The sequence below is a fragment of the Chenopodium quinoa genome, unplaced genomic scaffold (assembly GCF_001683475.1).
Source record: "Chenopodium quinoa cultivar QQ74 unplaced genomic scaffold, ASM168347v1, whole genome shotgun sequence".
In the NCBI taxonomy this organism is placed as follows: Eukaryota; Viridiplantae; Streptophyta; class Magnoliopsida; order Caryophyllales; family Amaranthaceae; genus Chenopodium; species Chenopodium quinoa.
The window spans coordinates 2418217-2444709 of record NW_018742684.1 but is presented as its reverse complement, the minus strand read 5'-3'; the positions used below and the strand labels follow the sequence as shown (position 1 = coordinate 2444709).

Sequence of the window (26493 nt, the reverse complement as noted above, 5' to 3'; positions counted from 1 at the left end):
CACATTCTTTGATCCATTAGTTTTACTTTTACCTTTTTTTTTTGTGGATGAACTTAAGCAGCTATCCGTCTACAGCATTCACTTACAAGTAAAATAGTTATCATTTTTATATCTAACTATCTACTCAGTAGTCAATAATCTCTATTGCATAATATTTTTAGGACGATCGTTTTATACTCTTACCAAAATATAGTATTATAGTTTGAACTAGCAATACCATGATGCTTCATGCTAATAAAGTAATAAGCTGAGGTAAAGTCGAACAATATAAATTAAATAAAAAATACTTTGGAAGATGATTTTTGTGGCTTGGTAAACAGATAAGGATAGAGTAGTTTGTTTTTATGAATAAAAATGACGGACTGCCTACCTTTTTTTTTTGATGCTCAAAGAGTCAAAGTTATAGAAAAATCTTGTCCAAAAAAATAGAAAAGGACGTGAATAAACAATTGAATTATGTCTCATTGCAAAATAAGAGTAGTTGTCGAAGAATCTCATCACATTCACCACATAATCAAAATCTGTCAGGTTGTCATGTGTTTATAGCTAAAGATCTCCGCATATTTTTATACAATCAACTAATGCACTAATTTTATGTCGTGAGAAAAATAGTATCATGTAATTTTTGTGTAATTTTCCTTGTATTTCGAATTAAACTAATAATTTCAATGTGATTATAGAGTAGCATCTTTCTTATTCGATCATACGATACGATATATTCGTTAAACTATGAGCTTCCTACATGATTTGATATGCTCATCAACCACTTCTATCATCACCACCTATTCTCTTATCCCAATTCCAAATATGGTGAATCACATTGCAAGTGGATTAATGTTAGAATTCTCTTGACCTTGAGTCACTTTCCCATCAATGATCAACTAATGAAGCGTTGACCTTCCTGACTGGTTGTGAAGGTGGTGATGGGGCCTGATGGAGTTACAGTGGTGGTGGCCTGGTGGGGATGGAGGTCAGGGTTATGTAGTCATTTTCTTGGTGGAAATCGTTTTTTTTTAACCGAGAAAATTAGCTATGGCTAACAAATGTTTATCTTCACTTCCCTCCAATATATATATATATATATATATATATATATATATATATTGAATATGTATAATTGTATGAGTAATTTATTTTATTATGTTCAAATTTATTTTGAACTTATGTTACGCTGTTTAAACTTTTCATACTTGTATTATTTTGTATTTGAAACTATTTTTTCTAAACTTATTTTGTTTAAATTATCTGGCTTGAATCTATAGGAATTTTCCCTTTATTACCTATTTACCTATATCTACTAGAGAGAAGAATTCGAAAGCTCAATAGTTAAACCCTAAAGATGAGCATGATATTGTCCTGTATGCCTACATGTCATGCCAGCGTATCTCGTGCTCAAGCGAGTCGTGCTTAGTTAGGGCCAAGAAATAGTCATAATAATGGGCCACTTGTGCCAATCTTTCATAAATGTAGTGTATGTACCTTGCTATGTCATGCCAATAAACCTCAATATAGGCTAAAGATAAGTGAGCCAACCGATTGTGCTCATGTCAGGTTCGTATTAAAATTTTAAAATGATGTTCATGCACGACTCATGACCCACCAATATGACTCTCCTATCAAAATATAATACTTGTGAAAGATTAGCGACGGATCGATTAATTTTCATGTCGTGTCTAACCAAACCTCCTGCTGCAACCCATCTTCTAACTAAGATCCATCATTAAGAAATTTTTTTTTTTTTTTGAAGCACATTCTTGCAATGTTAATTTTGTGAGTGCAAAAGCCAAAAAAACAGTCTACTCCAGATCTCGTTCCTTTTCCTACACCTTGTAAAATTTTGATACAAATCAAACACATCACCATATATAAACTTCACCATTACCTCTCTTCTCCTTCCATCTTTCTCTCTCTTCCCCATCAATCACCAAACTCCATCAAATCTCGAAGCTTTCAACAATGGCGGTACCTTCAGAAGAATCCCCCGAACACCATCCCACTGCATTAGAACCTGCTACAGATCCGCAGGAAAATGGCGCCATTCAGCAATCAAACGACGCAGTTGAAGCCATACTTGAGCCTGTTGCTTCCGACAAGGATCCGAAACACGAGGTGCCCGAACCCGAGTCTCTTCCTTCCGGATCAAACGACGAATCATCGGGTCAACCCGAATTGAAGAAGGATGAAGGTAGTCGAACCTTTACGATGAGAGAATTGTTGAGTGGTTTGAAGGGAGATCAAGGAACTTCTAACAATTCTACTCCTGTTGCTGCTGATTCTGCCTCTCCTCTTAGGTTTTCTTCTTTCTCTTTCTATGATTTTTCAGTGTTATGCTGGTTTAATTTCGATTATATTATATGGTTGGTTTCGGAATGTAATTCATAGTGGAATTGTAATTGATTTGCTGGGAATATTGGGAATTTGTCTTAGTTTTGGGTTATTCATCAATTAACTTGGAAATTGTAATCTTGCTAGGGTATCTTAGAACTCAGGTTATTGATCATATCTCTGATATCTGCATTGTAACAGTAGTTGAATTTAGGATATATATGTCCTTCGGTTCTGAAATAATTGGTTGCAATTAACTTTCATGATTGAACCTTGTGAACTTTTATCATTGGTGTTACCTATTTGGAAAGAGGATGATTAATTTTTTGAGAAAACATATATGTTTAGATGAATATGGAGTAGTAAGAGTGTGTCCTTTTGAGCATTTAAAGGTCGAAGTTCACAACATAGTTTAGACCTTGATGAAAAGCAGGGTTAGCATATTATTGTAGGATGGAGGAAGTGTTCTGCCTCCTCAAGGATTTTTTATCAAGGTATTTTTGCGGGGCAGTAGATGACATTTTCGATTTGTGTTTGGGGGGGGGGGTTGCTTTGCTTGGTCGACTGTTTTGGTTTGGTGCCACAGTTACCAAAACAGTCAATGGAGACAAAATGTCGGTGTGCAACAGACGTTTGTGATGGGATTGGGCCTTATGGACTGACTTCCATCGTTGGTGCTTTATGGATATGGGGGATTAATTTAACGTTTGGTGCTTCTTTTACGTATAGCAAAGAATTCTGCGTGCAAGGATATAAAATAGAAGGGATTATTTTCTTGTATTGATTGCTAACTAGGAAGCACATTTGCATACCATGAAGGATGCAACTTTTAAGATTTGCACCATATATTAGGCCTAATATTGTCAGTTGAAAGACCTGTAGTTACCGGTTTACTGCCTTTTTGTTTCTTTTTTATCACCTAATGAAGTATTTTCTTACAATAAACACTGTCTCAAAACTCATCTGGCCTCGTATCTTCTTTCACCTTCTTCCTATTTCATGCACACAATATTAAACAAATTATTCCTAAACCCTTAAGGCCTTTGCATGAGTTAGATTAATAGGCATATCATGGCTACATACTCATTCTATAAGATTAAGCATGCAAAGTATTGATAGCTATGGAGCTGAGAATTTTCAAATATTTGTTTTCATCAGTGAAGATAGTTTATACCAGAACCATGCTGCTATGGAACTTATCAATAGCGTAACGGGTGTTGATGAGGAAGGTCGATCTCGCCAAAAGATTCTTACTTATGCTGCCAGGAGGTAAGCTATGCTCTTCTTGTAGATTACTTAGAGCTACTATAGATATGATGAATATATTTTTATCTCTTGTACCATGTAAAGGCATTTTATGCGGTGATGTAGATAGGTTTAGGACGAATTTGAACCTTTTCTCATCTCTATAATTTGTACTTCTGAGCATGAAAAAAATTGCGGATGTGACCGCGGCAACGGTTGTGTTGCCGCGGGAACGGCTTGTAACAGATGAATAAAACGGATCGCGGCAAATGCGGATTCACATTAATGTGTTTAAGTGATGTTTATAGTTTTCAAGCTAAATAAGTATACTTTGAACATAACATAACCATATTTATTAAAATAAAAGCAGGTAACATATTTTGTGAACAAAAATTTACTAAATAGCATGTTTTATGGACTATATGTATATAATCAATTACTAAAATATTTAACGGGTGTAACGGGTTAAAAACGTTCTTATGCGGCGAGGCATCGTTACGGAAACGGATGATGCGGTTGAAAGATGTGATTTTTGTCGCGGTGTTATATAACGGGGTTTTGTGGAACAACAAATCCAAAATCCGTTACATAACGGCTGTTATATAACAGAACGGCTGAGTTTTAATTCCATGCTCCCGAGTATAGTAATCTTATTCTGACTGCACTGCAGGTATGCTAGTGCGATAGAGAAAAATTCAGGAGATTACGATGCCCTTTACAACTGGGCTTTGGTACTTCAGGTTGTAATTTGATCCTTAAATCACTCTCTCTTCTCTTGGTTTCTTCTTCATTGTTTTCTTTTTGAGCATTTCAATTCATGATAGTGAGTCAATATATATTTTGAGTTGTATTTGTTTCCTCTTTATAATATTTGACTGACAAGGAGTCAAAGGCTATGGTACCATGAGTTGAAACTGCAAGCATAATGTCTTTTAAGTCAAGAGTGGGATGCATTAGATCCGAGTTACTTTTCTGATGATCTCTGTGAATTTGTGTTCAGGAAAGTGCAGATAATGTTGATCCTGACTCTGCTTCACCTTCTAAAGATGCACTGCTCGAGGAGGCTTGCAAAAAGTACGAGGAAGCTACTCGTCTTTGTCCCACCCTTCATGATGTATGTTTGCATATTCTATTAAGTGATATTTAGCTGTGATTACTAGGTCACTAGGTTTTGATTCCACCTTTTCAAACTTAACGTGCTCTGCACTGGGGGTGGTGGTGTTGGACTGGTGATAATGTGGTATTATGTATCCTTTCACCCTAATTTTGGATCTGATAGTGGCTTGTGCTATGCAGCTTCTGTACCAATCATATTATTTTAGAGCAACGTATTACCATGCTGATTAATCTATCAATATGTCATGCAGGCATACTATAATTGGGCCATTGCTATATCTGATCGAGCAAGAATGCGTGGTCGTACAAAGGAGGCTGAAGACTTGTGGAAGCAGGTGCACTAGCTTTCTATCTTTACAGTAGTTGCTATGTCATCTGTATATGTGAATGCCTGTTGTACAGTCTGATTCCTCTATACACTGATAGACTTGCTTTGTCATCTGTATATGTGAATGTCTTTTGTTGCTTTGTCATCTGTATATGTGAATGTCTGTTCTATCTAATACTATTATTTGGCCATGGTTGATGTAATCTTGATCGTCTGATGGTTAAGAAAACAACACCCTGCCTGTCATGGCATTTGGCTTTCATTAATCTCCAATTTTTGAAGATGCAATTAAGTTGAACCCTAGCTCTATACACTGATAGACTTGTTATGGATATTTAATTCAACTCTGTTACTGGTGGACTAAGAAATATGCAGATTTGCTCTGTACAATTTATTTGTATCATAATCTGCATTCCACCCTACAGCAACATCCTTATACTCTTACTCTGTTCATATTTAAGTGGTTTTCCTGAAGATTTACACACTCTTGCAAAATTTCTCTTCTGTCTATTTTTTGCAACTTCCAAATCCTTTTTCTCTCTTGAGCTAGTTTAGTATTAAGTTCAAAGACTTAATTTTTGGAGAAAGGTCTGGACTCTGTAGTGCTTATTTCTGGTCATGCTTTCACGTTAAAATTCTTCTTGTGTTTTTGTGATTGTCCTTTAGCCCGTCAATGTGTCATACTGTTTCCAGAGGCCGTCTCAGCCATAAATTTCTGAAGCAGTGGGGGGCTTCTTCTTTGCATCACTGATTAATTTAGTAACCTGCTGACAACATTTTCTGCTTTTCAGGCCACAGAGTACTATGGAAAAGCCGTCCAGTTGAATTGGAATAGTCCCCAGGTAAATTGCCTTTTTGTTTTGGTTTATATTCAGCCAAGAAAAGTATTTTTTTAGCTGTGTGTAACATTGAATTATTTGTTTCTAGGTTATCTTCTATTTATTATTTATCAGCACTCATTAGTGTGATAATTTCATTCTCCCTTTTCAGGCACTTAACAACTGGGGACTAGCATTGCAGGTAATGTATTTCATCTCTCTATATGAGCAGTGAGAAGTAACTAAAGGAGTGGCCTTTTGGAACATTGTATATTATTATACCGTATAATGGTATTGGCAATATGATGCTCACAGACCTTGGTATTTACTATTCGTTATTTTTGTGATACAGGAGCTCAGTGCAATAGTTCCTGCTAAGGAAAAACATAATATTGTAAAGACAGCAATTAGTAAGGTGCAAACATACTGCTTGGATGAACCCAAGATATCCTAGTGATTTTAGTTGTGTGATTTATGAATATTACTGAATCTTTGTCACTATATTGATTCCCTGTTTTACACCTAATGCAGTTCCGGGCAGCAATTCAATTGCAGTTTGACTTTCATAGGGCTATTTACAACCTTGGGACTGTTTTGGTTTGTCCCTTGAAAAATCTTATTTGATTTAACAACTTTTGCATGTCTAATGCTGCTTTCATCTCTCTTATTATTATCTCAATTTGCATAAAAAAGGAACACGGTCAGTGAGCCTACTGTATGAATGGGCAAGTTATGTATTTTATGATTTTGCAGTATGGTTTAGCTGAGGACTTGCTAAGAATAGGGGGATCAGTCAGCCATAATGATGTTTCACCTAATGATTTGTATAGTCAGTGTGCTGTCTATATTGCAGCTGCTCATGCATTGAAGCCAAATTACTCGGTAAGCCCTCTGCAATTTTGATTTGTTCTTTTTTTCCTTTTTCTTTAAGGGTTCTCATGATTTATCACCTTGAGAGGTTCCTGTTCTTTATGATGGCTTATGGCTGCATATACCTTATCCTTCCTGGATTTGCTTTAGCAGGATTTCTGAGTACGTTATTATCTGTTGTACCTATTGGGCTCTTGACTTCATCTTTTTCATCCTGGTATTTCGTATAATCAGGATGCTAAATTATATTCTTTGTTTATGGAGAAATGTTAGAAAGAATTATTTCGCACAATTGCTATGCTAAGCTAGCATAGTAGCATGTATCCCTGTTGCAACCAGTGACACTATAATTATGTATTCTTTGGCATAATTCGTTGTTGAATTGTAATTGTGACAGTTTTTTTCACTTCTGTTTGTAGGTTTACCGCAGTGCACTGAGGCTGGTTCGTTCTATGGTAAGAGGTTTTGTTTTGCATAAACATAATTGAAAGTGTTAAGGATTCTAGTTACATTCACCATTTAAGTTGACTGTGAGAGTTATCAGAGTTCATACTCCATTTTGTTGAAATTCCATTCACTTTCCATGCTACTCTGACTCTATGTCCTCCCCTCAATAGATATTCCCTATATTTGAAGCAAGTTACCAAATACTCTATGTTAGGGGAAATCCCCAGAGTATCTCTCTTGGATGTCAAGAGAAACAAAATAGGGAAAAGCAGAGACGTTTCTTGAAAATTTTGTTTCTTGAAAATCGCAACCTTTTAAGGACAATTGGGTTATGGCTTGTTGATAGATTTATTTTCACTTCTTTCTTTTATGAGATATGTAGTATATCAAGGATGGGGAGTCGTTTTAGACAGATTTAATAAAAATGCATTTCTATGCAGTAACATAAGATTGGCTGTGATAAAAAGGAGTGTGAGAGCTGAAGCTAATGACCTGAGAATTTGAGATATGTGTTAGGGATAAGTTGAATTGCTGGGCTACTCACCTGTTTGTTTTACTCCCTGATATTAACACTAGCTTCACTTTTTTCGGTGTGTTTATCTTCTGTCATAATATGATCCAAGCCTATTTTCCTTTTTTACAGCTTCCTTTGCCCTATCTTAAAGTGGGATATCTGACAGCACCTCCACCAGGCAATCCAATTGCCCCACACAGTGATTGGAAGCGAACTCAATTTGTCCTTAACCATGAGGGCCTTTATCAGGTAATTTCAATGTCTCTTGGTTGAGGGAAGTAAAGTGAATGTTTGCCTTGCCATTTCTGGAATTTGGACTGGCAATAATGTTGAATTAGTAGCTCATAAAAAAATAAGGTTCCATGCTTTCTGCTTGAACATATCTGATGTCTCAGTCACATTGTGTTTAGAGCATTATATAGCCAAATGCTGTCTGCTTTGTAAAACTTGTTTATATTTGACGTTGGGATTTCCTGAAACAGAATGCCCATTAGTCTCTAAATATTTCCTAAGTTTTTTCTTTTGCTGTAAACATACATACCTAAAGTTGATTGTTGTTGTTCCCTGAGAATTTTTTTTCATTATGTGAGGAGATGTATGACATACTCTTCGGCACTTCACCCCAGGCTGTGGGATTACGTTGGGATTTCCTGAAACAGAATGCCTCATTATGATGAGAGTTTTAACCATTGTGCCATTTTATGGTTTGCTGAGAGTAATAGTTCTCACTGAACCATCATTTTCTTATGCAGCTTGTACCTGAACCGAAGACATCACGACAAAGTCTTTCTGGCAAGCCAGTAGATGCAGCAAATTCTAAAAATAAAGCTGTCAAAGTTGACATTCCTGATATTGTTTCAGTGTCAGCATGTGCTGATCTTACTTTGCCACCCGGAGCTGGACTCTCTATTGATACTGTACATGGACCTGTTTACTTGGTTAGCAACTTCCTTCATCTTTTATATTTGATATTTCCATGCATCTCTCAGTTCTTTTTCCCTCTCCACGAGTCGAGTTGCTCATTTAACTATGATCATAACACGGTACTGACTACTATTTTGTCATTGGACATCTTAGGTAGCTGACTCATGGGAATCTTTGGATGGTTGGCTGGATGCAATTCGTTTAGTATACACAATTTTTGCTCGAGGTAAGAGTGATGTTTTGGCTGGTGTAATCACTGGATGATTAATTTATGTTAAATGTATCGATTGTATTATCAGGATGCTTTATTTTCCCCTCTAATTGGGTTGTGTAGCATAGCTATGTTGGTCACACACATTAATGTATATTATGAAGAATTTCCAGGGGAAATCAATTTTACTTGTGTAGCAATTGGCACTTAGAATTTCGCCAAATATATGTCTCTCGTGTAGCCTGTGATGGGCAGAATTTTCCTTTGATTTTCTAGTTTATAAAGGAATAATTTTTGGTGCTCACTTTTGAGTTGTGACATTCTTCTAGTTTGTTTGTTTGTTTTTTTTTTTTTTTTTCATGGTATCATCCCCAAATTAATTTCAATGTGCTTTGGTGAAATGGAATGTCTTAGAATTCTGAGTTGAGACTCAACAAATATAACATTAGTGTAAAAATCAGAATTATCTAATGTTTGGAGTTAATTCACTCCATTGTCACAAACTATATGTCTATATGTATAAATAAAATTATAAAAAAGCCTATAAAAATTCATCTAGGAGGCCGAGGAAGCCAAAAATTTCATACATATTGGAGCTTTAACTTTGGCTAAAGCCAGAAGAGCAGCGGGGAGGCTCCAAATCCCTTCCCCACAAATGAAACCTGATGCAACAACCGGAATCATAAAGTTAGCCTTCTTTGGGTTAAGTTTTTGCCATGTAAAGACTATCAAACTTCCCACACACATATCAATTGCAAAATATCCTCCCACCAAAAATGGCACTGCCATAACCATTGGAAGTGGCATCAATTTTCCAATCCTGGATGGTAGTAGGTCTCGCAGCAGGTTTAGTCCTACTGCTATTGCAAAAAAACCCGTAGCAGAGCTGCAAACAATGTTGAGGAAGTGCCGAGAATCCCTGAACCCCCAAAATTGCCATGTTCCTGTAAATTAGGGCATAAGGTGCTTTGTATTCTCCGGTAGGATTTCCCACATCGAATGCTTGGTAGAACAAGAAGAAGCTTAGAGAAGCTGCAATGCATCCAATTGCGGTGCCCACCGCTTGGCTGATGAGCATTGAGCGAGGGGATGATAGGGTCATGTGGCCTGTTTTGAAATCTTGCATTAGAGTGCAAGAAACAAAGGCAACTGACTTGATGACGCCACAGCCTACAAGCCCTGCTACCAATCCATTGTCTTTCCCAGCAAGGGCAGCCAGGATGAAAATAGCAACTTTCCCATAATTGTATGCCATGTTCTGATCAGTTAAACCAGCTCCATATGCATTGGCAAAAGATATAATTGGAGAGAGAATATATGCTACAATGACATAGTACCATTTAATCTGGGGAAACATAAAAGGAATCACGATGGTGGAGACGATGGAGAGGGGGATGTATCCAGCGCCTGAAATCCACATTGGAATCCTTTCCCTTACAAAAAGTTCATTTTGTTTATGGAGATCAGGATTTATGTTTTGATTATTATCATCTGCAACAAAAACAAATCTTCTGTGCATTAAAATGTGGTTATTTTACAGCTTGGTACAGATGATTTTCTACTACTAACACAAAATTAAGGGACTTGTATTTGAAGTATGAACTTCTTAAGATAAAATTTACCTTTATTGGGGGTCTGGATTTTTGTTCTATCATGAATGTTTCTGATTATAATATAAATTACTTTGAGGAAGATATATAACCCATCGCCAAAAATGAGGGCGATGGAAATGAATACCTGCAGAAGTTATCCTGTTAGAGATCAGTTATGGAAATATGTTTCCCTACTAAATATTCAGGATTTGAATTGAGGATTCATATGCTTTAAAGGTTAATGATATTTGAGGTCACTTAGTTTTTAGGGCGGAGCTGTGGCAGAGACAGTTACCTTGTAGCCACTGAGTCCCTGCATGCTGTAACCTGGTAAACCTGCAGGGAACCAATTTCCTTCAAGTTTACTGATGAGTGGCCACATAATGCCCCATGAGATCACGGCTCCCAGAAGCAAAGACAGATTAACAAGATGAGAACAAATCATCCCTGTGCCAATATAAGTCAAGCTGAAGTCGAAGTAAAATCTGCAGTAATATGCGCAGAAAGTAAATCAGGCAAGTCAAGCAGGAATGTGGTTGTATTGCGAGTAGGATTTCTAGTTTGACGAGGGAAGAAAGAAATTACGATTGTTTCCAAGCTTGAAGGCCAAAAGTGGGGAACTGGCTGAATCCACAGTTTCCTGCTTTCCCAGTGAAAAACCACTGGAAAAAACCCCAAAGGAAACTGAATGAAAAGTACTTCATGAATCCTCGCACCTGCTTCCTGGGAACAACGTGCAAAGTTTTGATATAGTCTAGGCTATAGCATTGATTTGAACTAATAAAATGTTCGGAAATTTTTAGATTGATTTCTTTGTTCAGCGAAATTTATACTAATAGATCCTGCTTCATGAGCATAATCTTGGTATAACAGAGTTGTAACCTTGAACAGCTTTAACTTATGTATTCATAATTAGGCGTGTCAATGGGTGAAGAGGACTTTAAAAACATTTAAAATAACATTTTCTCCATTATGCTCAAGAGGTTCACAATCTGATGAAATCTGGGACAATGCTTTCTACATTGAGGGATGATTCATCATGCATAGGGGGTGGACTCTGAAGTCCATCCACATTGCATTCTTTTTTAAGTTAAGTTCGAAGCTTGTTAAGTTACAAAATAAGTATTATCTGGCCAAGATGAAGAGATTTTGCCGGAGAGAAGGGTTCTACTATATGTGGATGGCTTCTACTTCTCCGGGAGGGGTAAGGGCAAATTGTTAAGGTTCGGTCCCCTTGTGATCTCCCCTCTGCATCTTATAGAGGTTGTGCCCATAATCTTACGGAGTAGTTAATAACCGAGATTTACCTTCCCCTTCTACCTTGTTGAGGGTCACCACTTGACCATATTTCCTTACCTACACTATGCCTCATGTTTATTGAGATAAGCATAAGTACATTGGTACTTCTTGTGCCAACTAATAAATACAAGCAGTGACAACAACTGACAAGAACTTTCTTGTTTTTTTATTTTTGGCGGTTTGATGTATCAATCATGAAAATGATTGAGCTACTTCAAACTTTTAAAACATTTTTATGAACACCTAACAATTTCACCAAAATAACACCTTCAATTTTGCCAAACATAAAGAGATGGTGGATGATATACCTTGACAGTTTATCTCCCTTTGAATGAAATCCATTAATTAGAACAGCAGTTGCCAAGCCACTTGGGAAGGGCAATTTGTAGTCAACTATCAATATCTTCAAGACATCAAGATTGAACATTAGTGAAGGGATCATTTTCGCCACGCTATATAGTCAATTAACTAAGTGTGAAAGGAAGAAACTTAATTTACCTTCCGAAGTGGGATCAACACAAACAGTCCAACAAAACAGACAATCAGGTTATAACCAATCACCCAACCGAGTTTTAGCTCCATATAACTTCCTGGGTGGTTCCCTGGTGTGTTTACTCCGGCAAGCTCGTATGTTTTCTTGTTAAGTGCCAACAGATAAGCCCCATATCCACCTGCAAAGCAATCAAATGTTGAACAAAGAATAATCGTTGAGCTAAGTGACTTCGTTGTTGAGAACAAAAATGACAGCATTGCATTTTCAGACCTGAAATGGATATGCTGTAGCAGGCAACAGCACAAGTCTGAATCATGGTATTTTCCTGTCTAGTAAAAGGCACAGACGAAAACGATGTCTTCTGAAGGATCTTAGTCCATGATTGTATAAAAATGAACGCGAGAAGAGCAACCGAGACATTCAGGTTAGGACTCAGACCAGTAGTGAGGCTTATCCTCATTATAATGATGCAGTAGAGAACACCTATGATTGTACTTGCAACCAAACCTCGTATCGTAATCTGTTTATTCCATGGTGGGATTTTCTTCCTCGAGTCGAATTCGGACTCCTCATGTTGAGCCTCCTCCACCTCCAACCGCTGTATCTCGGTTTCTGCCCTCCTCTCATCCCCCATGTTTTCTGAGTGATGTTGGTCAGATCAGAAAATATGAGTGATAAAAGAGTGGGAGTTTTTGGACTTTGTTTTGTGCAATAATAACTCTTCCCTACTAATATGGAGTATATGTATAACAACTTTGTTACAAAAAGACTGTGATGTGAGATTTGGTGACTTTTCAACTCTATAAAATTGTAAAATTGGGAAAATATCAAAAAAAAAAAAAAAAAAAAAAAGGATGGAATCAAAATTCAAATCCACATGTCAAGTATTGTTGTATAGTTGACTCAACTGTGTGCTGTATTAGCGGGATTGATAATTCTGCAACTTGCTACGGAGTATTCCTATGTACGTAATTCTCTCAAAGCAATTTTCGGGTGACACTGAAAAATTATTTGACTCTGCAATTCCTACATAATTCCGGCTTCTTATCTCATGGTACACACTTTGAGGAATGAATGGATACTCCGTATTTATCGATATAATTTATGCATGATACCTAATCCATCTCTATGTCCTGTGTTTAGATTATTTTGATGGAGTCGTTCCCCGTTCGTTTAATACTCCCTCTATTTTTAAATACTTTTCTATTTATTCATAATCGGAGTTTTAGGAAAAAGTAATAAAATATAAAGGATGTGGAGTAGGTAGAAGAATAAAAAAAGTAAAAGTTGTTGAGAGAAATGAATTAAATATTGTAAAAAAATTTCAAATAAAGAAATGAAGCAAGTATTTAAAATTGGTCGGGAAAAAAAATGGAGAAGTATTAGGCATATGGGGAAAAACTCAATCTCTTTATAAAATAGATCATTTTTAATATTTTGTGTGGTTAATTTTTGTAAGTTTGTCTTCTCAATTTTATTTTTTTTTTTTGCTTTTTTTTTTCATTTGTACAGCATCTTTAATGATTGGATAAAATACTTCCTCCGTTCTAATAATTACGCAACAAGGATGATGAAATTACGCATCTCAAGGCACATTTTATATGTCAAATATTTATAATTATATAAGAGTAAAATTTATAAAAAGTTGATATTATATAAGTATTTTACGAGACAAATCTAGCAGGATCACATGAATATATTTTTACTTAATATATCAATTATAATACGTGGTCAAACAAGCATGATAAATACGAAGTAGTGTATAAGTGCAGATTTTACAATATTTGTGGAATGGAGTAAGTATATGATTCTTGAGATTTTACTTTATATGTGTACACTATTGTTACAGATTAGATCGTAAGAGTAGTCAGTAGTACTACAAAGAGTGATAGTAGGAGATATGCATGGGATATACATTGACTATTTATCATCGACCTATCTTATTCATAGACATAGACAAATTTATGTTGTATTTTCTTTCTTTATATATATTGGCTTCATGCATACATAGATCAAATTACAAACTTTTCATATTGAATTTTATTTTATGTCAGATTTAAATATGGATTATGAAGGTCCATATGTTATTACTCGGACTCTTTCATTTACCTCACGTGTCCGTGTCGACACGACATGTGTCGGACACTGACACCGACACTTGGACACTTCATTTTTAACTAAAAACATAACTTTTTTCAAGAAAATGGGTGAGTTTGATGCTTCACACTTCTTTCGAGTCCAAGTAACATAGCGATATGTATATCACTCTAATCATTATGGTCAGGACGGTAGTCGTCCTGCTCTTCCCTGTTATGCTCCTTGTCAAAATTTAATCTATGGACAAAGGGATGAACAGTTTACTACGGAGTTTATTTTTTTAAAAATTATCATGAAGGATAAATCCGTTGAATTTAAACATATCCTTTAGCTAGCATAAAGAAATCATCAATGCATAAGACACTAGAAATTCTAGAAAATTGCTGAATTAAGGATGATGAAATGCATTTTGTGCTGCATCTAAAATTCTGAATAGAAAATGTATACATTATTGAGAGTGTTAAAAAAGAAACAAAAACAAAAACAAAATTATGTGTGTTCCTATTACAGAATGTCCTATTTCTTGGAAGACAAAAATGTCATGCAAATTGGAGGATTAATATTGGCCAAAGCAAGAAATGAAGCAGGAAGAGACCAGAGTCCTTCACCACAGATCAAACCAGAAGCCACAGCCGGAACCATCAGATCAGCCTGATTCGGATTAATCCGATGCCACACGTACACCACTAAGCTCCCTACACACATGTCGATGGCAAAGTATCCACCTACTAGAAATGGCACTGCCATAACCATTGGAAGTGGCATCCATCTTCCAATCTTTGTAGGACATAGATCTCTAATTAAGTCAGCAAATATTGCAAACGCGAAAAAACCACAGCAAAGCTGCAGACAATGCTGTGGTAAAGCAGAGAAGCCTTCAACCCCTAAGATTGCCATGTTCCTATATATCAAAGCATAAGGAGCTTTATATTCGCCGTTGGGGTTTCCCACATCAAATGCTTTGTAAAACAGGAAGAAACTAGGAGGGGTGACAATACATCCAATGACTGTCCCAATGGCCTGACTGATCAGCATTGATCGCGGTGATGATAATGTCAGATGGCCTGTCTTAATGTCCTGCATCAATGTACAAGAAACTAGGCCCATCGATTTGATGACCCCTGCACCTACAAGTCCTGCGACTACACCATATTTTTTCCCTGCTAAGCTAGCTAGCACAAATAGGGCTACTTTGCCATAGTTGTATGCCATGTTCATGTCTGTTAGTCCAGCTCCATAGGCGTTGCAGAAGGCCAATGCTGGTGCAAGAATGTAGGCTACGATAACATAATACCATTTTATTTCAGGGAACAACATTGGGAGGGCAATGACAGTTACAGTGGAGAAGAAGAGGTAGCCACTGGCTGCTACCCACATTGGTATGCTTTCCCTGATAAACACCTCGTTCTGCCTTTCGATGTTAGGAGCTTTGCTTTGACCAATTGTTTCTGCAACAAATAAAAAACAATGCACTTTCATCTCTATCAGATGGGAGTATAATCTATAAAGACATGTCTGTAATTTACAACAGAAAAGCGGAAAAGTCACCTGCATTCAGGACCGCCTTTTGTCTCATTCTACCACGAACATTTACAAGGATGATAACCATCACTTTGAAGAAGTTATAAAACCCGTCTCCAAATATGAGAGCAATGGAAATAAAGACCTGTCAAAAACATGTTTCTTTGATTAATTAGTGATCAGTTGAAAGTAAAGAGAAGATGTTCAGGTAAGAAATGAGAGCTTAATAACCTTGTAGCCATTCAAACCCTGCATGCTTTCATCTGATACACTTTCAGGGAACCAATTTCCTTTTTGCTTGTTTATGAGAGGCCACATCAGTCCCCACGAAAGAACGGCTCCAAACAACAAAGACAAGCTAACAAGATGAGAACAAATCATCCCAGTTCCCACATAAGTCATGCTAAAATCAAAGTAAAATCTGCACAAAATCGCAACATAATCAACATTTTTTTCCTAGTAGTTAGTATATATGATTATTGAGCTGAAAGATATGATGCAGGAAGGTTACGTTTGCTTCCAAGCTTTCAGTCCGAAGGTAGGGAATTGAATGAACCCACAGTTCTCTTTAGCAGTATAAAACCATTGGAAAAACCCCCAAAAGAAGCTCAGCGAAAAGTACTTCAAAAATCCGCGTACTTGTTTCCTGAACCAAATTAGAACCTATGCTGTGAGTATTCTTCCCTTAGGAATCAAGCACAGCTCAATCTACTTCTGCAATTCCACTAGACTACAGAAAGGATAACTACTAAGATTATTAAAGCATAAAGCAACTTGCCGCTTGAGTTATATATGAGTTATGTGCATACTTTGCCATTTTATCTCCTCTTGTATGGAATCCATTGATGAGCACAGCAGTTGCCATACCACTTGGAAATACTAAATTGTAATCGATTATGAGTATCTGCAGATAAGAAGTTTAGCTTTCATAAGCACGCGTTGTCATGTACAAATAATACAATATATAAAGCTAACAATTTTTATGGAAGCACCAAAACAAATGAACCTTTTTCATACCTTTCTTAGGGGGATCAACACAAAGAGACCTACGAAACAGACGAGGAAAAGATAAGCTGTCATCCAGCCAACTTTTAGTTCCTTGTAACTTTCTGGAGAATTCCCTTCCATGTTAACACCAGCTAGCTCATAGGTCTTCTTGTTCAATCCCAAAAGGTAAGACCCGAATCCACCTGTTCAGCAAAGAAAGGAGGAAAACACAACAGAATGATCATATATATATATCTGAATTCGAGTTACAGCAATAAATATAGATAATAGAGACAGAAAGTGGGGGGTTTCTGAACCTCCAATGGCTATGCTATAGCAAGCAACTGCACAGGTCTGAATCATGGTGTTTTCCTGCTTAGTGAAAGGTACAGGAGAAAACCCGAATTTCTTAAGGACTTTGTTCCAACTCCTAACGAAAACAAAGGCCAGAAGAGCAGCAGAGACATTGAGATTGGGACTAAGACCAGTAGTAAGGTTGAGCTTCATTGCAATGATGCTATAAATCGCGCCAATGATTGCACTTGTCACTACTCCTCTCACTGTAATCTGCTTATTCCATGGTTGCAGTCTTGTTAGTGTTACTGCATCATCTGATAATCCACCTTCAATCTCCTCTTCCCTCGCGATCTCTCTCTCATCTTTCTCCTCTCCCATTTGATGTATCATTTTCCTCTCAACAGTACACAATTCACTGAAGAAACAAAAAAAACACTTCAAATACAACACTACTTAAAACTACTGCTAATATACAATACAGCAGTATATATATCAAACTTCAGAGCATGTCAGAAATCCCCTGAAGTTAAATGATGTAAACAATTCTTACATACCTTAACAGAATCAGGATGACAAATTAGGCACGTCCTAAGTACTCAATCATTAATGGTTCGGCTTTTTCCTCTTCGTCGATCAAATCTAACCACTAATGCAGCTAAAGAAGGTAAGATCACTACAAGAAATACCAACTAACCTTCCCACTTTATAAAGTTATTAAGTTCTTGAATCAGCAAGCTAAGACTAAGCAAACATGAATAATGTTCCTTTTGTCTGTCCTAAAAAAAATATATCTTTATGTGAATCTATAGATCTTTGACGATTATATTAAGTTATAGATAAATTTTAGATTAGTTGGCATAAGATTTCATTGTAATTATAGCAATATTCTTGGTTGAAGAAGAGAGTTGCCTAGGAAACTCATGATGTATAGACTTGACGTTGGAATTATATGCTTAATAGGGATATTTTGTCGTGTGGTTACAAAGGAGTGTGGCCAGCACGAGATAAGGCTGGATGAGAATAATCGAACAAATGTAGCACACTCATACTCATCAACTTACACAATTTTTAGTCAAATTCTTCAAATCAAACTGTATACTAGAGGTCATCACATCTCCACAGATATTGTGGAAATGTGGAATAATTATATAGGGTGAGTCATGACTTATGGAGTATACGCCTCTTTAAAATATCACTGCGTTGATACGTATCAAGTCAAGGTATAAACATCTTAAGTTAAGGTTTGTTTTTTTAATTTTGAGTATCGAACTTTTTACTTTTCTAAATTACCCTTAATGGTTATTCAATATGGAGTAGTAATGAACGATCTTTGTCTAATACCGTGAAGAATCAAGAATTAGGTTCATCTTGAACTGAAAGCATAGGATCAATAATCATGTAATGTAACAAAAGATGAAAGTGATGTCTCAAAGATAAGCATACACACTATAACTAAGTAAGTTACATGTCATGTATCTTTTGTGGTTGTCAATAATTTTTAAATTAATCAAGATTCTGAATAATACATTTTCACATGTACTAGACCTTTTTGTTTCTTCAAATGAACACCCTTCCACTATCAATGGCTTGGACAAACTCTTGGTGTTTTTTTCCTTTTTTTTTTTTTAGTTTTTTTATTTTATTTTTTACAATGCTACATTTTCTTGGCCTTTTTGTATAGGCCATTAGGCGTTATTCGTATTTATTGCTAGATATCAATCATATACTCATATATATGGACCAAATTTAAAAGTTACATTGTATTCCATATTCTTTTGGCAACTTTGCAATCAACACATAAATTCTCAAAGAAAAAATTTCAATGTTGTCTTGATTGTAGATAATTTTTGATTGTTGATAAGACAAGTACTCATTCTAGATGATTTTTGTATCCTTTCCATATTTTCTGAATTTTCTTTAGCTTGATCTTTAGGAGTGCTCCATTATTGATTAAGATTTTTCTACACTTGGAAGACCATAGTTACCTTTACTTTGGGCTTAATCTGATTTACTGAACTGAGCTGAACTAAATTAAAATGAACTGAACTGAACTAAACTGACTGGATTGGAGCTGAACTGAATTGAATATTTTACGAGAGAAGAAAATTAGGAACTGGACTGAAAATAAGGTGAAGAGAACATACCCTTTGTGTTATAAAAATATATGATTGGTTTTCAAGAGCGTTAACATGAACCGATCTAATCACAGCAATTGGATAGGAAAAGCCAATTGCTACAATTGGATCCAACAGCAATGGAGGCCCACCCTTCTTTATTTACACTACGAATAAATTGTAAAGTTGTAAGACAATGGAACAACTTGTAACTTTGTAATATAGTAGATGACATCCCTGCCTCCCTGGATTAAAAATCTTAATAATTTCAATTGACATGTACGTGTTAATGTGCTAATAATCTCTTTATTCCTTGAATTTTGGATACATAAATTACGGAGTACATCAATGTCAAGTTAAAATAATTGAGGTTTGTCAAGGGGATAAATTAAGTACTAGTGTACTACCAATTCAAGTTGGTTTGGTTATGCCAATATAGGAGCGAAAGATGTGGCCGATTATAAGCTTTTAAAAGTGATTTTTTACTTAACATTTGAAACCTAAGTACCATTATAGAGAGCTATGATCTGAAAATTTGTCACGGGATTATAAGTATACTTGCATAAAATAATTTTTCGTCAATTAATTTGGTAGATGACAGGAGATAATGACATACAAGTTGTATTATTGTTTAGACAATTGGATAATTATATTTTCTATATTATCACTACGGAATAATAATGGATTAATGGATAAATTTATTACTCATCTTTCATGCTACGTAAATTTCAAAATTTTATAAAAAAAATTTAATTTCTTATTTTGTTATACGCTGTCACATACTCCCGATTTCAAGGATTATATTGTTGATTGAAAAAAAAAAAAAAAAAACTCACTCCCCTTGATTTAATTTTGAGCCATTTTGAAATAATCAACTCAATTCTACACTATTCGTAATGTTAATATATGAGACTATTATTCCATACACTATATACCCTTATTTTGGGACGACAAATCGGCAATGAAAAGGAGATAAATTCACTAACAAAGCATATAACGAGGTTTCATCTTAAATCCAATTAGCCCTAGGAAGAGTACCCCGCTTAAACTATGAAGTGAAAGTTTTTTACTTTTATCTTTTAATTTCAATATAAGACGCATAACATTCACACACTTGTAACAAAAATAGTCTCTCAAATAAAGTGAAGACTGAAGTATTATTCTTACAAGTTGCAACCTCACAAGCTAAAGATTTAAGTTGGTAAGAATTTGTATGCATAGAACTTATGCTACTGCTGGATTCTTTGAATTTATAGTCTGGGGAAAAAGAAAGGTATAGCATTTCACGGCTTCTCTGCATTATTTTGTAAAAGTATTTTTTGATTGATGATTAGATGGTTATTCAACAAGTAAAAAAGGGAATTCGAATACTATTACTTTCAACTTTGTAAACAACCAATGCAACTAGCATGGATTCCATTATAATGGTGATATACATATAGCATTCTCCTTTGAATTGGGAAGGTTTGTGTCTTAAGTTTATTCTCAATTTATTAAATTATTAGAGAGATAATAGATTTGGATAATACTTTGTAAGAAGTATTAATAGAGTTTTGGAAAGGAGCTGAGGTATATGATCAATTATAAAATACAAAGTAGATAGGCTTAATGGCGGAAAAGAAACTAATTAAACTTTGAAAAAATGATGGAAATTAAATATACAAGCATAAATTACTATTAACCATGTCTGGATCTCATAAATTCTCACAATAAGTACAGATCGGATTAAAAAGCACACTTCAAGCCAATAAAGACTAATATGGTCAACCAAGGGATCGGGAGAGAATTAAAGTTATTGGAGTATCCTCCAAATATACTTCTCATTTCATGTTGGATCAAAAGATAAAATTGCAAATGATTCTCATGTTACATTTTGATCAAATTACACTAATCACTTTTCATGTTTTCCCTCATCCTCATGCGAGGAGCCGAGGAGAGAGCACTTAATTTTATTACGGAGTATTTTATTTCAAGGAAGTTCACTTAATACACCGAAACTTAACTCCAACTACATCCAAGGAGTATTACTCATGACTTATGATCAGTGAGTCTCCCAACAGGAACTTATGTATACGAGGAGGGTCGATGTTGGAAGACTAAAGAGAGCACTCAACACTTTAGACTTGATCACTTGAACTACATCAACTTGTAGTGTTATCACTTGGGGTATCGGACACTCACTCGAGTCACTCCTAATGCTACTCCAAAGATGATACCACGTCTCACCATCACCTCCCTCTCCCACCCTCAACCCTTGTTCATCCCCCTTTCTCCTCCCCCTAAACCCTCGCAAACCCCTGCACATTCTCTCTCCTCCGCCCCAACCGCCGACTCCGGCCTCCAATTCCGCCGGAAACTCATCTACCTCGAATCCCTAAACGTCAATTCCCTCAAAGCCCTCCGCCAAAACCCCCAATTTCGTTCTTCTTCTCTTGAAACCCTAAAATCCGTCGAAAATTGCCTCCTTTCTTTCGGAATTCCTCGTTGTTCTCTTGGCCGGATTCTTGACATGTACCCTCAACTCCTCACCTTCGATCCCCACCTCCATCTTTACCCAATTTTCGATTTTCTCATTAACGAGCTTCAATTACCCTTTCCTGACGTCAGCAAAGCCATTATTCGGTGCCCTAGATTGCTCGTTTCTAGCGTTGATCTTCAATTGCGTCCCACTTTTTTGTTTTTGAAGAAATTAGGGTTTGTGGGTGAGGATAAAATCGATTGTCATACCTCTGTTTTGTTGGTTTCCAGTGTTGAAAATACCCTAATTCCTAAAATGGAGTTTCTGGAAAGTTTAGGGTTTTTGGAATTTGAGGTGGTTAATATGGTGCTCAGGTCACCTGGGTTGCTAACTTATAGTATTGAGAATAATTTTAAGCCGAAAGTTGAGTACTTTGTGAAGGAAATGAAGAGGGATTTGAAGGAAATTAAGCAGTTTCCGCAGTATTTTTCGTTTAGTTTGGAAGGGAAGATAAAGCCGCGGCATCGGTTGTTGGTGGAGCATGGGTTTTCAATGCCACTTAGGGATATGCTGAAGGTTAGTGATGGCGAATTCAATGTTCGGTTGCTAAGGATGAGATTGCAGCTTATTAAACAGTTGTAGTAAGTTGCATTTCCTCTTTTGTACATTGTATTTATAGAATCATAGTTAGCATGTATTGATTTATGTGTTGTATGGTTTTTTTTTTTTTTTTTGTATATTTTGTCTCAATTAGAAGTTTTCTCTTTGTAAAATTGTAGTTTATGATTGGAGCAATTGCAGCAATGCAAAATTTGTGTATCAACATGCTTTGTATATTGTAATAGTCCTTACATATTACATAATTACATTGAGTGATGGTGATATACATGAATTCTTAGGTCTATGATTCGGGTGAATAATGTATGTATGTTAAGTAATCTTGTTTCTTTGTTTGACATCATGGATTAACCTTATGTATAGTTTGAGCATCCTTAATTTTCTATAAACACTCAAATCTTGTAGCAAGATCTATGTATTGTTATTTTTAATGCCTGAACAATATGTTGATTGCGTTTCATATGACTTGTACTCAGTTTGAAAGCTTTAGGTTGTGAAGCCTTAGACAACTCTAATTGTAATGTCGTGATACGCCGTCTGCTCTCAATTCATCTGTCTTTCTCTTCCAATCTCACCAATGTTCAAGATCTCATCTAATCCTTTGCTATTTTCTAGCTTTACATCCATGTCATAGTGCCCAAAAGCTTAAACTTGAATTATAGGTCTATTATTGCTTGTTACAAATGTCTTGCTGAAAACCAGCAAGATGGCCATGTTTAAGTGTTGCAATATTCAGTTCGAGTAATAAACATAGAGGGAATGAATTTCAATCTTTCATTACCCTAACAAAATTGATCCTGCTTATGGAGCTTTAAGACGTTCCTCTTTCAACTTGATCTCTGTTTACTCTTCTTTATGGTGGGTTGCATTCTTGAAGAAGACTGCTGTTGGAGATCCACATTACCCTCTAGTAAGTTATGGTATGTTTAGTAATGCTGGTTTTTAAGATCTGTTTCCTATGCACTATGCTGGATTTTCCTATCACCTAGTTGGCTTTATTGGAGAACCACTTCTTTAAGTTACCCTCCTCAGTTCCTTTTGATTCAACTGGGTGTAATTTATGTGGATTGTACCTTGATTTGGTTTTTTAGATATTATGATTGAAAAATGCTCTCTATATGCTCTGTTGATAATTGTGTTGTGCCATAGAGCCTAGTTTATTTATCATGTCCAACTTCGATTCAAATTGCTTGTGCTAGTATCAAGTCATTATTATTCTGGAGAGTATTGTTATGAAGTACTGTATTAGATGCTGAACTGATACTTTGGTCATTGGGAATAAACTTACAGTTGGAGTGATCTTGCAGAAAGCCCCCATGTGTTTTTATGAGGGCTCATTAATTTGGGTATCAAATTAAATGTCAATATGAAATTTCTTAGTCATGTCTCTTAGACTCAATTCCTTTGTTTAGTACTTAAATATAGGTCATTTTTAAGCATTTTGGTGATGCCTGAGTTGTAACCCGATTAGGGTTACCGTAGAGTAAATTCGTCCATTTATATACTCTGCAGGTGGTAGAGTAAATAGATGTTATCTTCGATGACTTAATATTACTCCGTAGTGTTCTATTTAATGATCCTAGTTGTGCTTAAACTAAAGAAAACTTGTGTGTCAGACATTCTATCCGTGGTACGAACTACATATTACTCTAAATTGTAGATCATAGTTGTACTCTGTAAACTATTTTTAGGTCCTGATTGGGTATAATTGTATTTGGGATTTCAAACGTGAGTATAAGGCATTCATCTTTGGCTGGTCCTCTAATTATAAATTTCCAGTTTTTTCAAAGCTGTAAGATTCACAGTGCAAGGCCTGCAGGCTGGTTAAGTTATTACTCTGTATTTTCAAAGTTTATCATTCAGTTATAGTATTTTTAAGTCTTGTAAACTTGTAATGGTTGTTTGCGGCCCAAAGATGAACATAAATGGAACGCTGAAGACATGAACTTCTGTACAGAAAGGCTGAAGACATGTACTGTAGTGGTATTGGGGCTTGAGTGTCTCGACAATGTAAAGTTGCAAACTTGACTGTTTGTATACTGTAGTATTCTTGTATGTGTTTTATGTTCAGTTCACCTTAAAAAAAAAAAAAAAATTTAGTAAAATTAATTTCAATTCAGTAAAAATAATTTTAGTTCGGTTATTCGGTTATTCGGTTGTATATTGTATATTTGTATCGGCATATTTTTTAATAACATGGGATTTTTTTTTTTGAATGAAAAATATATGGTTGGAAAACGGCTTTTCAGATGTCAAAATGGGTAAAAATTTAACTGATTTATGTACTAGCATTATCTCAATGGCTATTTTTGTTTTTTGTTTTTTTTTAAATTTTAATTTTATAAATTTATTTGTTTACTCGCTTTATTTTAATATGGTCATAAATTACATTAATACCGCAAACAAATGGATTCGATCAAATACTTTTTGTTAATACTCAATACAAACAGTTGACTTTTAAAAAAAAAAATACTTGTACTTTGTATGAACTACAGAGCACAAACAAGTGAAGTAGTGACCCTTCACTTCTTTAGTGAAGGTCAATTAATGTCATACGGATTATTATTATTATTATTATTATTATTATTATTATTATTAGGATCTTGCTAACGAACGCCCCGGGACGTTAGATAAGGATAAATTATATTGGTTGAAATGATATTAAATTAAGAATTCATGACAAAATTACGCGTCGTTCGGTGTAATTAATGTTAATTTTACTCTAATATTTGCACTTTAATTCTCTTATCTAACGCCCCAGGGGCGCTCATTAGCTTTTGCCTTATTATTATTATTTTATTTTTTTTGAGAAGCTAAGAAGAAATAAACATTAGGAACCCTCTTCATGAGGCGAATTCCTAATGTATCAGAAGAAAGAATAGAAAACAAATTAGAGTTATTACAAACATTTATATCCATAGTACTACACACTAACTGGCCAACATTAGCTATCCAATCCGTTGTGCGATTTGCCTCTCGGTAGATGTGATGGATACTCCTATTGTGAAATGAGAAAGAATAGAACGAGTGTTTTCGATAATATGTTTAATCTGCCAATGTACTGCCCAAATTCCTTTTATTGAGTTGATGACTAATAGATTACCACCTTCAATTTCAATGTCTTGAATGCCACATTGAAGAGCTAGTTAAACTCCTTTATGTAGAGCTGTAGCTTCCATTATAAAAACATTAGCGTTGCCGAGGTTGAATGTAGATGTCTCGATGAGTGCTCTGCTGCTATCTCTGATGATAACACCTGTTGCTGCTGAGTTGTTACGACTGAACCGTGGAAGTTGAGCTTGAAGAAGTTGGGAGGCGTCTTCCATGATATAAGAATGAATGATCTCATATACCTTCTGTAAACACACACACACACACAAAAAAGGTACAGTTGAGCTTATAAGCAAATACAGTACAGACCATTAGTAGATAGAAATTGGAATAACTATCATCCTACTTCAAAGATGATCAACCTTTTTCACTATAGATATAATTAAATTTAGCAATTTTTATGCGCGATTGACCACACCGTGTGGCCAGCTGAGACCCATCAAGTAACCCTTGATCAACGAGTAACCCCTATTCGGTCAACTAAACCCTGATGGATATTAAGTTTCAAAATTGTCAACACAAGCTTATGGAGCATGTGTCAATGGATACATAATACCCTTTTTCGCCGAGAAATTTTTGCACCGAGCGAAGTTCAATTGCTTCTAATTCTTGCAGTTGTTTTAGGAGATCAAATACAGTCTCATGGTACAACTTCCTTTTACAACAGTTGAGGTGGTTGAATAAAGAATCTAAGTAAAGTTTAGAATATACTAGTATATTTTTGTGTATATATCATCTCATTTATGTTAGGCTTTGCAACACAATTAATACGGTCACAAACAAACATACACACCACAATATCATACACTTTTCTTTAATATCCCTTTCAAACATTTAAAAAATTAAGTAGATTTCCGAGAGTATGTTTTCAACCCCCTTTTCCCTTACTCTTTCAAATAAGTAGCTACCTTGTTAATGTAAACACATTAGCTTGAAATGAACCTGTGATACCTTGTTAATTAAACACATTATCCTAAAATAAACTAGTGATGACTCTGATGAGTAAGCAAACAACAATTAAAAATATAAAATGGAAGGTTAAATTGAAATAAATTAAAAGCATATATGACAATTTTAGTTATAAATGCAGAGTAATAATGCATGATGT

At 35.5% G+C, this 26493-nt stretch overlaps 3 protein-coding genes and 1 pseudogene across 3 annotated transcripts; 2 read left to right on the top strand and 2 right to left on the bottom strand.

The window, feature by feature from the left end:
• Positions 1–1748: 1748 nt before the first annotated feature.
• Positions 1749–9102, top strand: LOC110722765 (protein HLB1-like). The gene is made up of 14 exons (XM_021902059.1): positions 1749–2291; positions 3484–3594; positions 4241–4310; positions 4571–4684; positions 4938–5021; positions 5806–5856; positions 6005–6034; positions 6185–6247; positions 6364–6429; positions 6586–6714; positions 7122–7157; positions 7793–7912; positions 8416–8601; positions 8741–9102. Exons 1-14 carry the CDS (start codon positions 1957–1959, stop codon positions 8849–8851), a joined length of 1506 nt encoding a protein of 501 aa, XP_021757751.1. The 5' UTR covers positions 1749–1956; the 3' UTR covers positions 8852–9102.
• An 83-nt stretch (positions 9103–9185) lies between these two features.
• LOC110722764 lies at positions 9186–13348 on the bottom strand (annotated as a pseudogene).
• A 1301-nt stretch (positions 13349–14649) lies between these two features.
• Positions 14650–18180, bottom strand: LOC110722763 (metal-nicotianamine transporter YSL1-like). Its single transcript, XM_021902057.1, has 8 exons — positions 17639–18180; positions 17105–17499; positions 16818–16990; positions 16610–16704; positions 16312–16446; positions 16032–16221; positions 15828–15945; positions 14650–15727 (listed from the first exon to the last, which is right to left on the bottom strand). The coding sequence occupies exons 2-8, from the start codon at positions 17472–17474 to the stop codon at positions 14796–14798; spliced, it is 2013 nt and encodes a 670-aa protein (XP_021757749.1). The 5' UTR covers positions 17475–17499; positions 17639–18180; the 3' UTR covers positions 14650–14795.
• A 3142-nt stretch (positions 18181–21322) lies between these two features.
• Positions 21323–24738, top strand: LOC110722762 (transcription termination factor MTEF1, chloroplastic-like). Its single transcript, XM_021902056.1, has one exon. It carries the CDS (start codon positions 21408–21410, stop codon positions 22296–22298), a length of 891 nt encoding a protein of 296 aa, XP_021757748.1. The 5' UTR covers positions 21323–21407; the 3' UTR covers positions 22299–24738.
• Positions 24739–26493: the final 1755 nt, after the last annotated feature.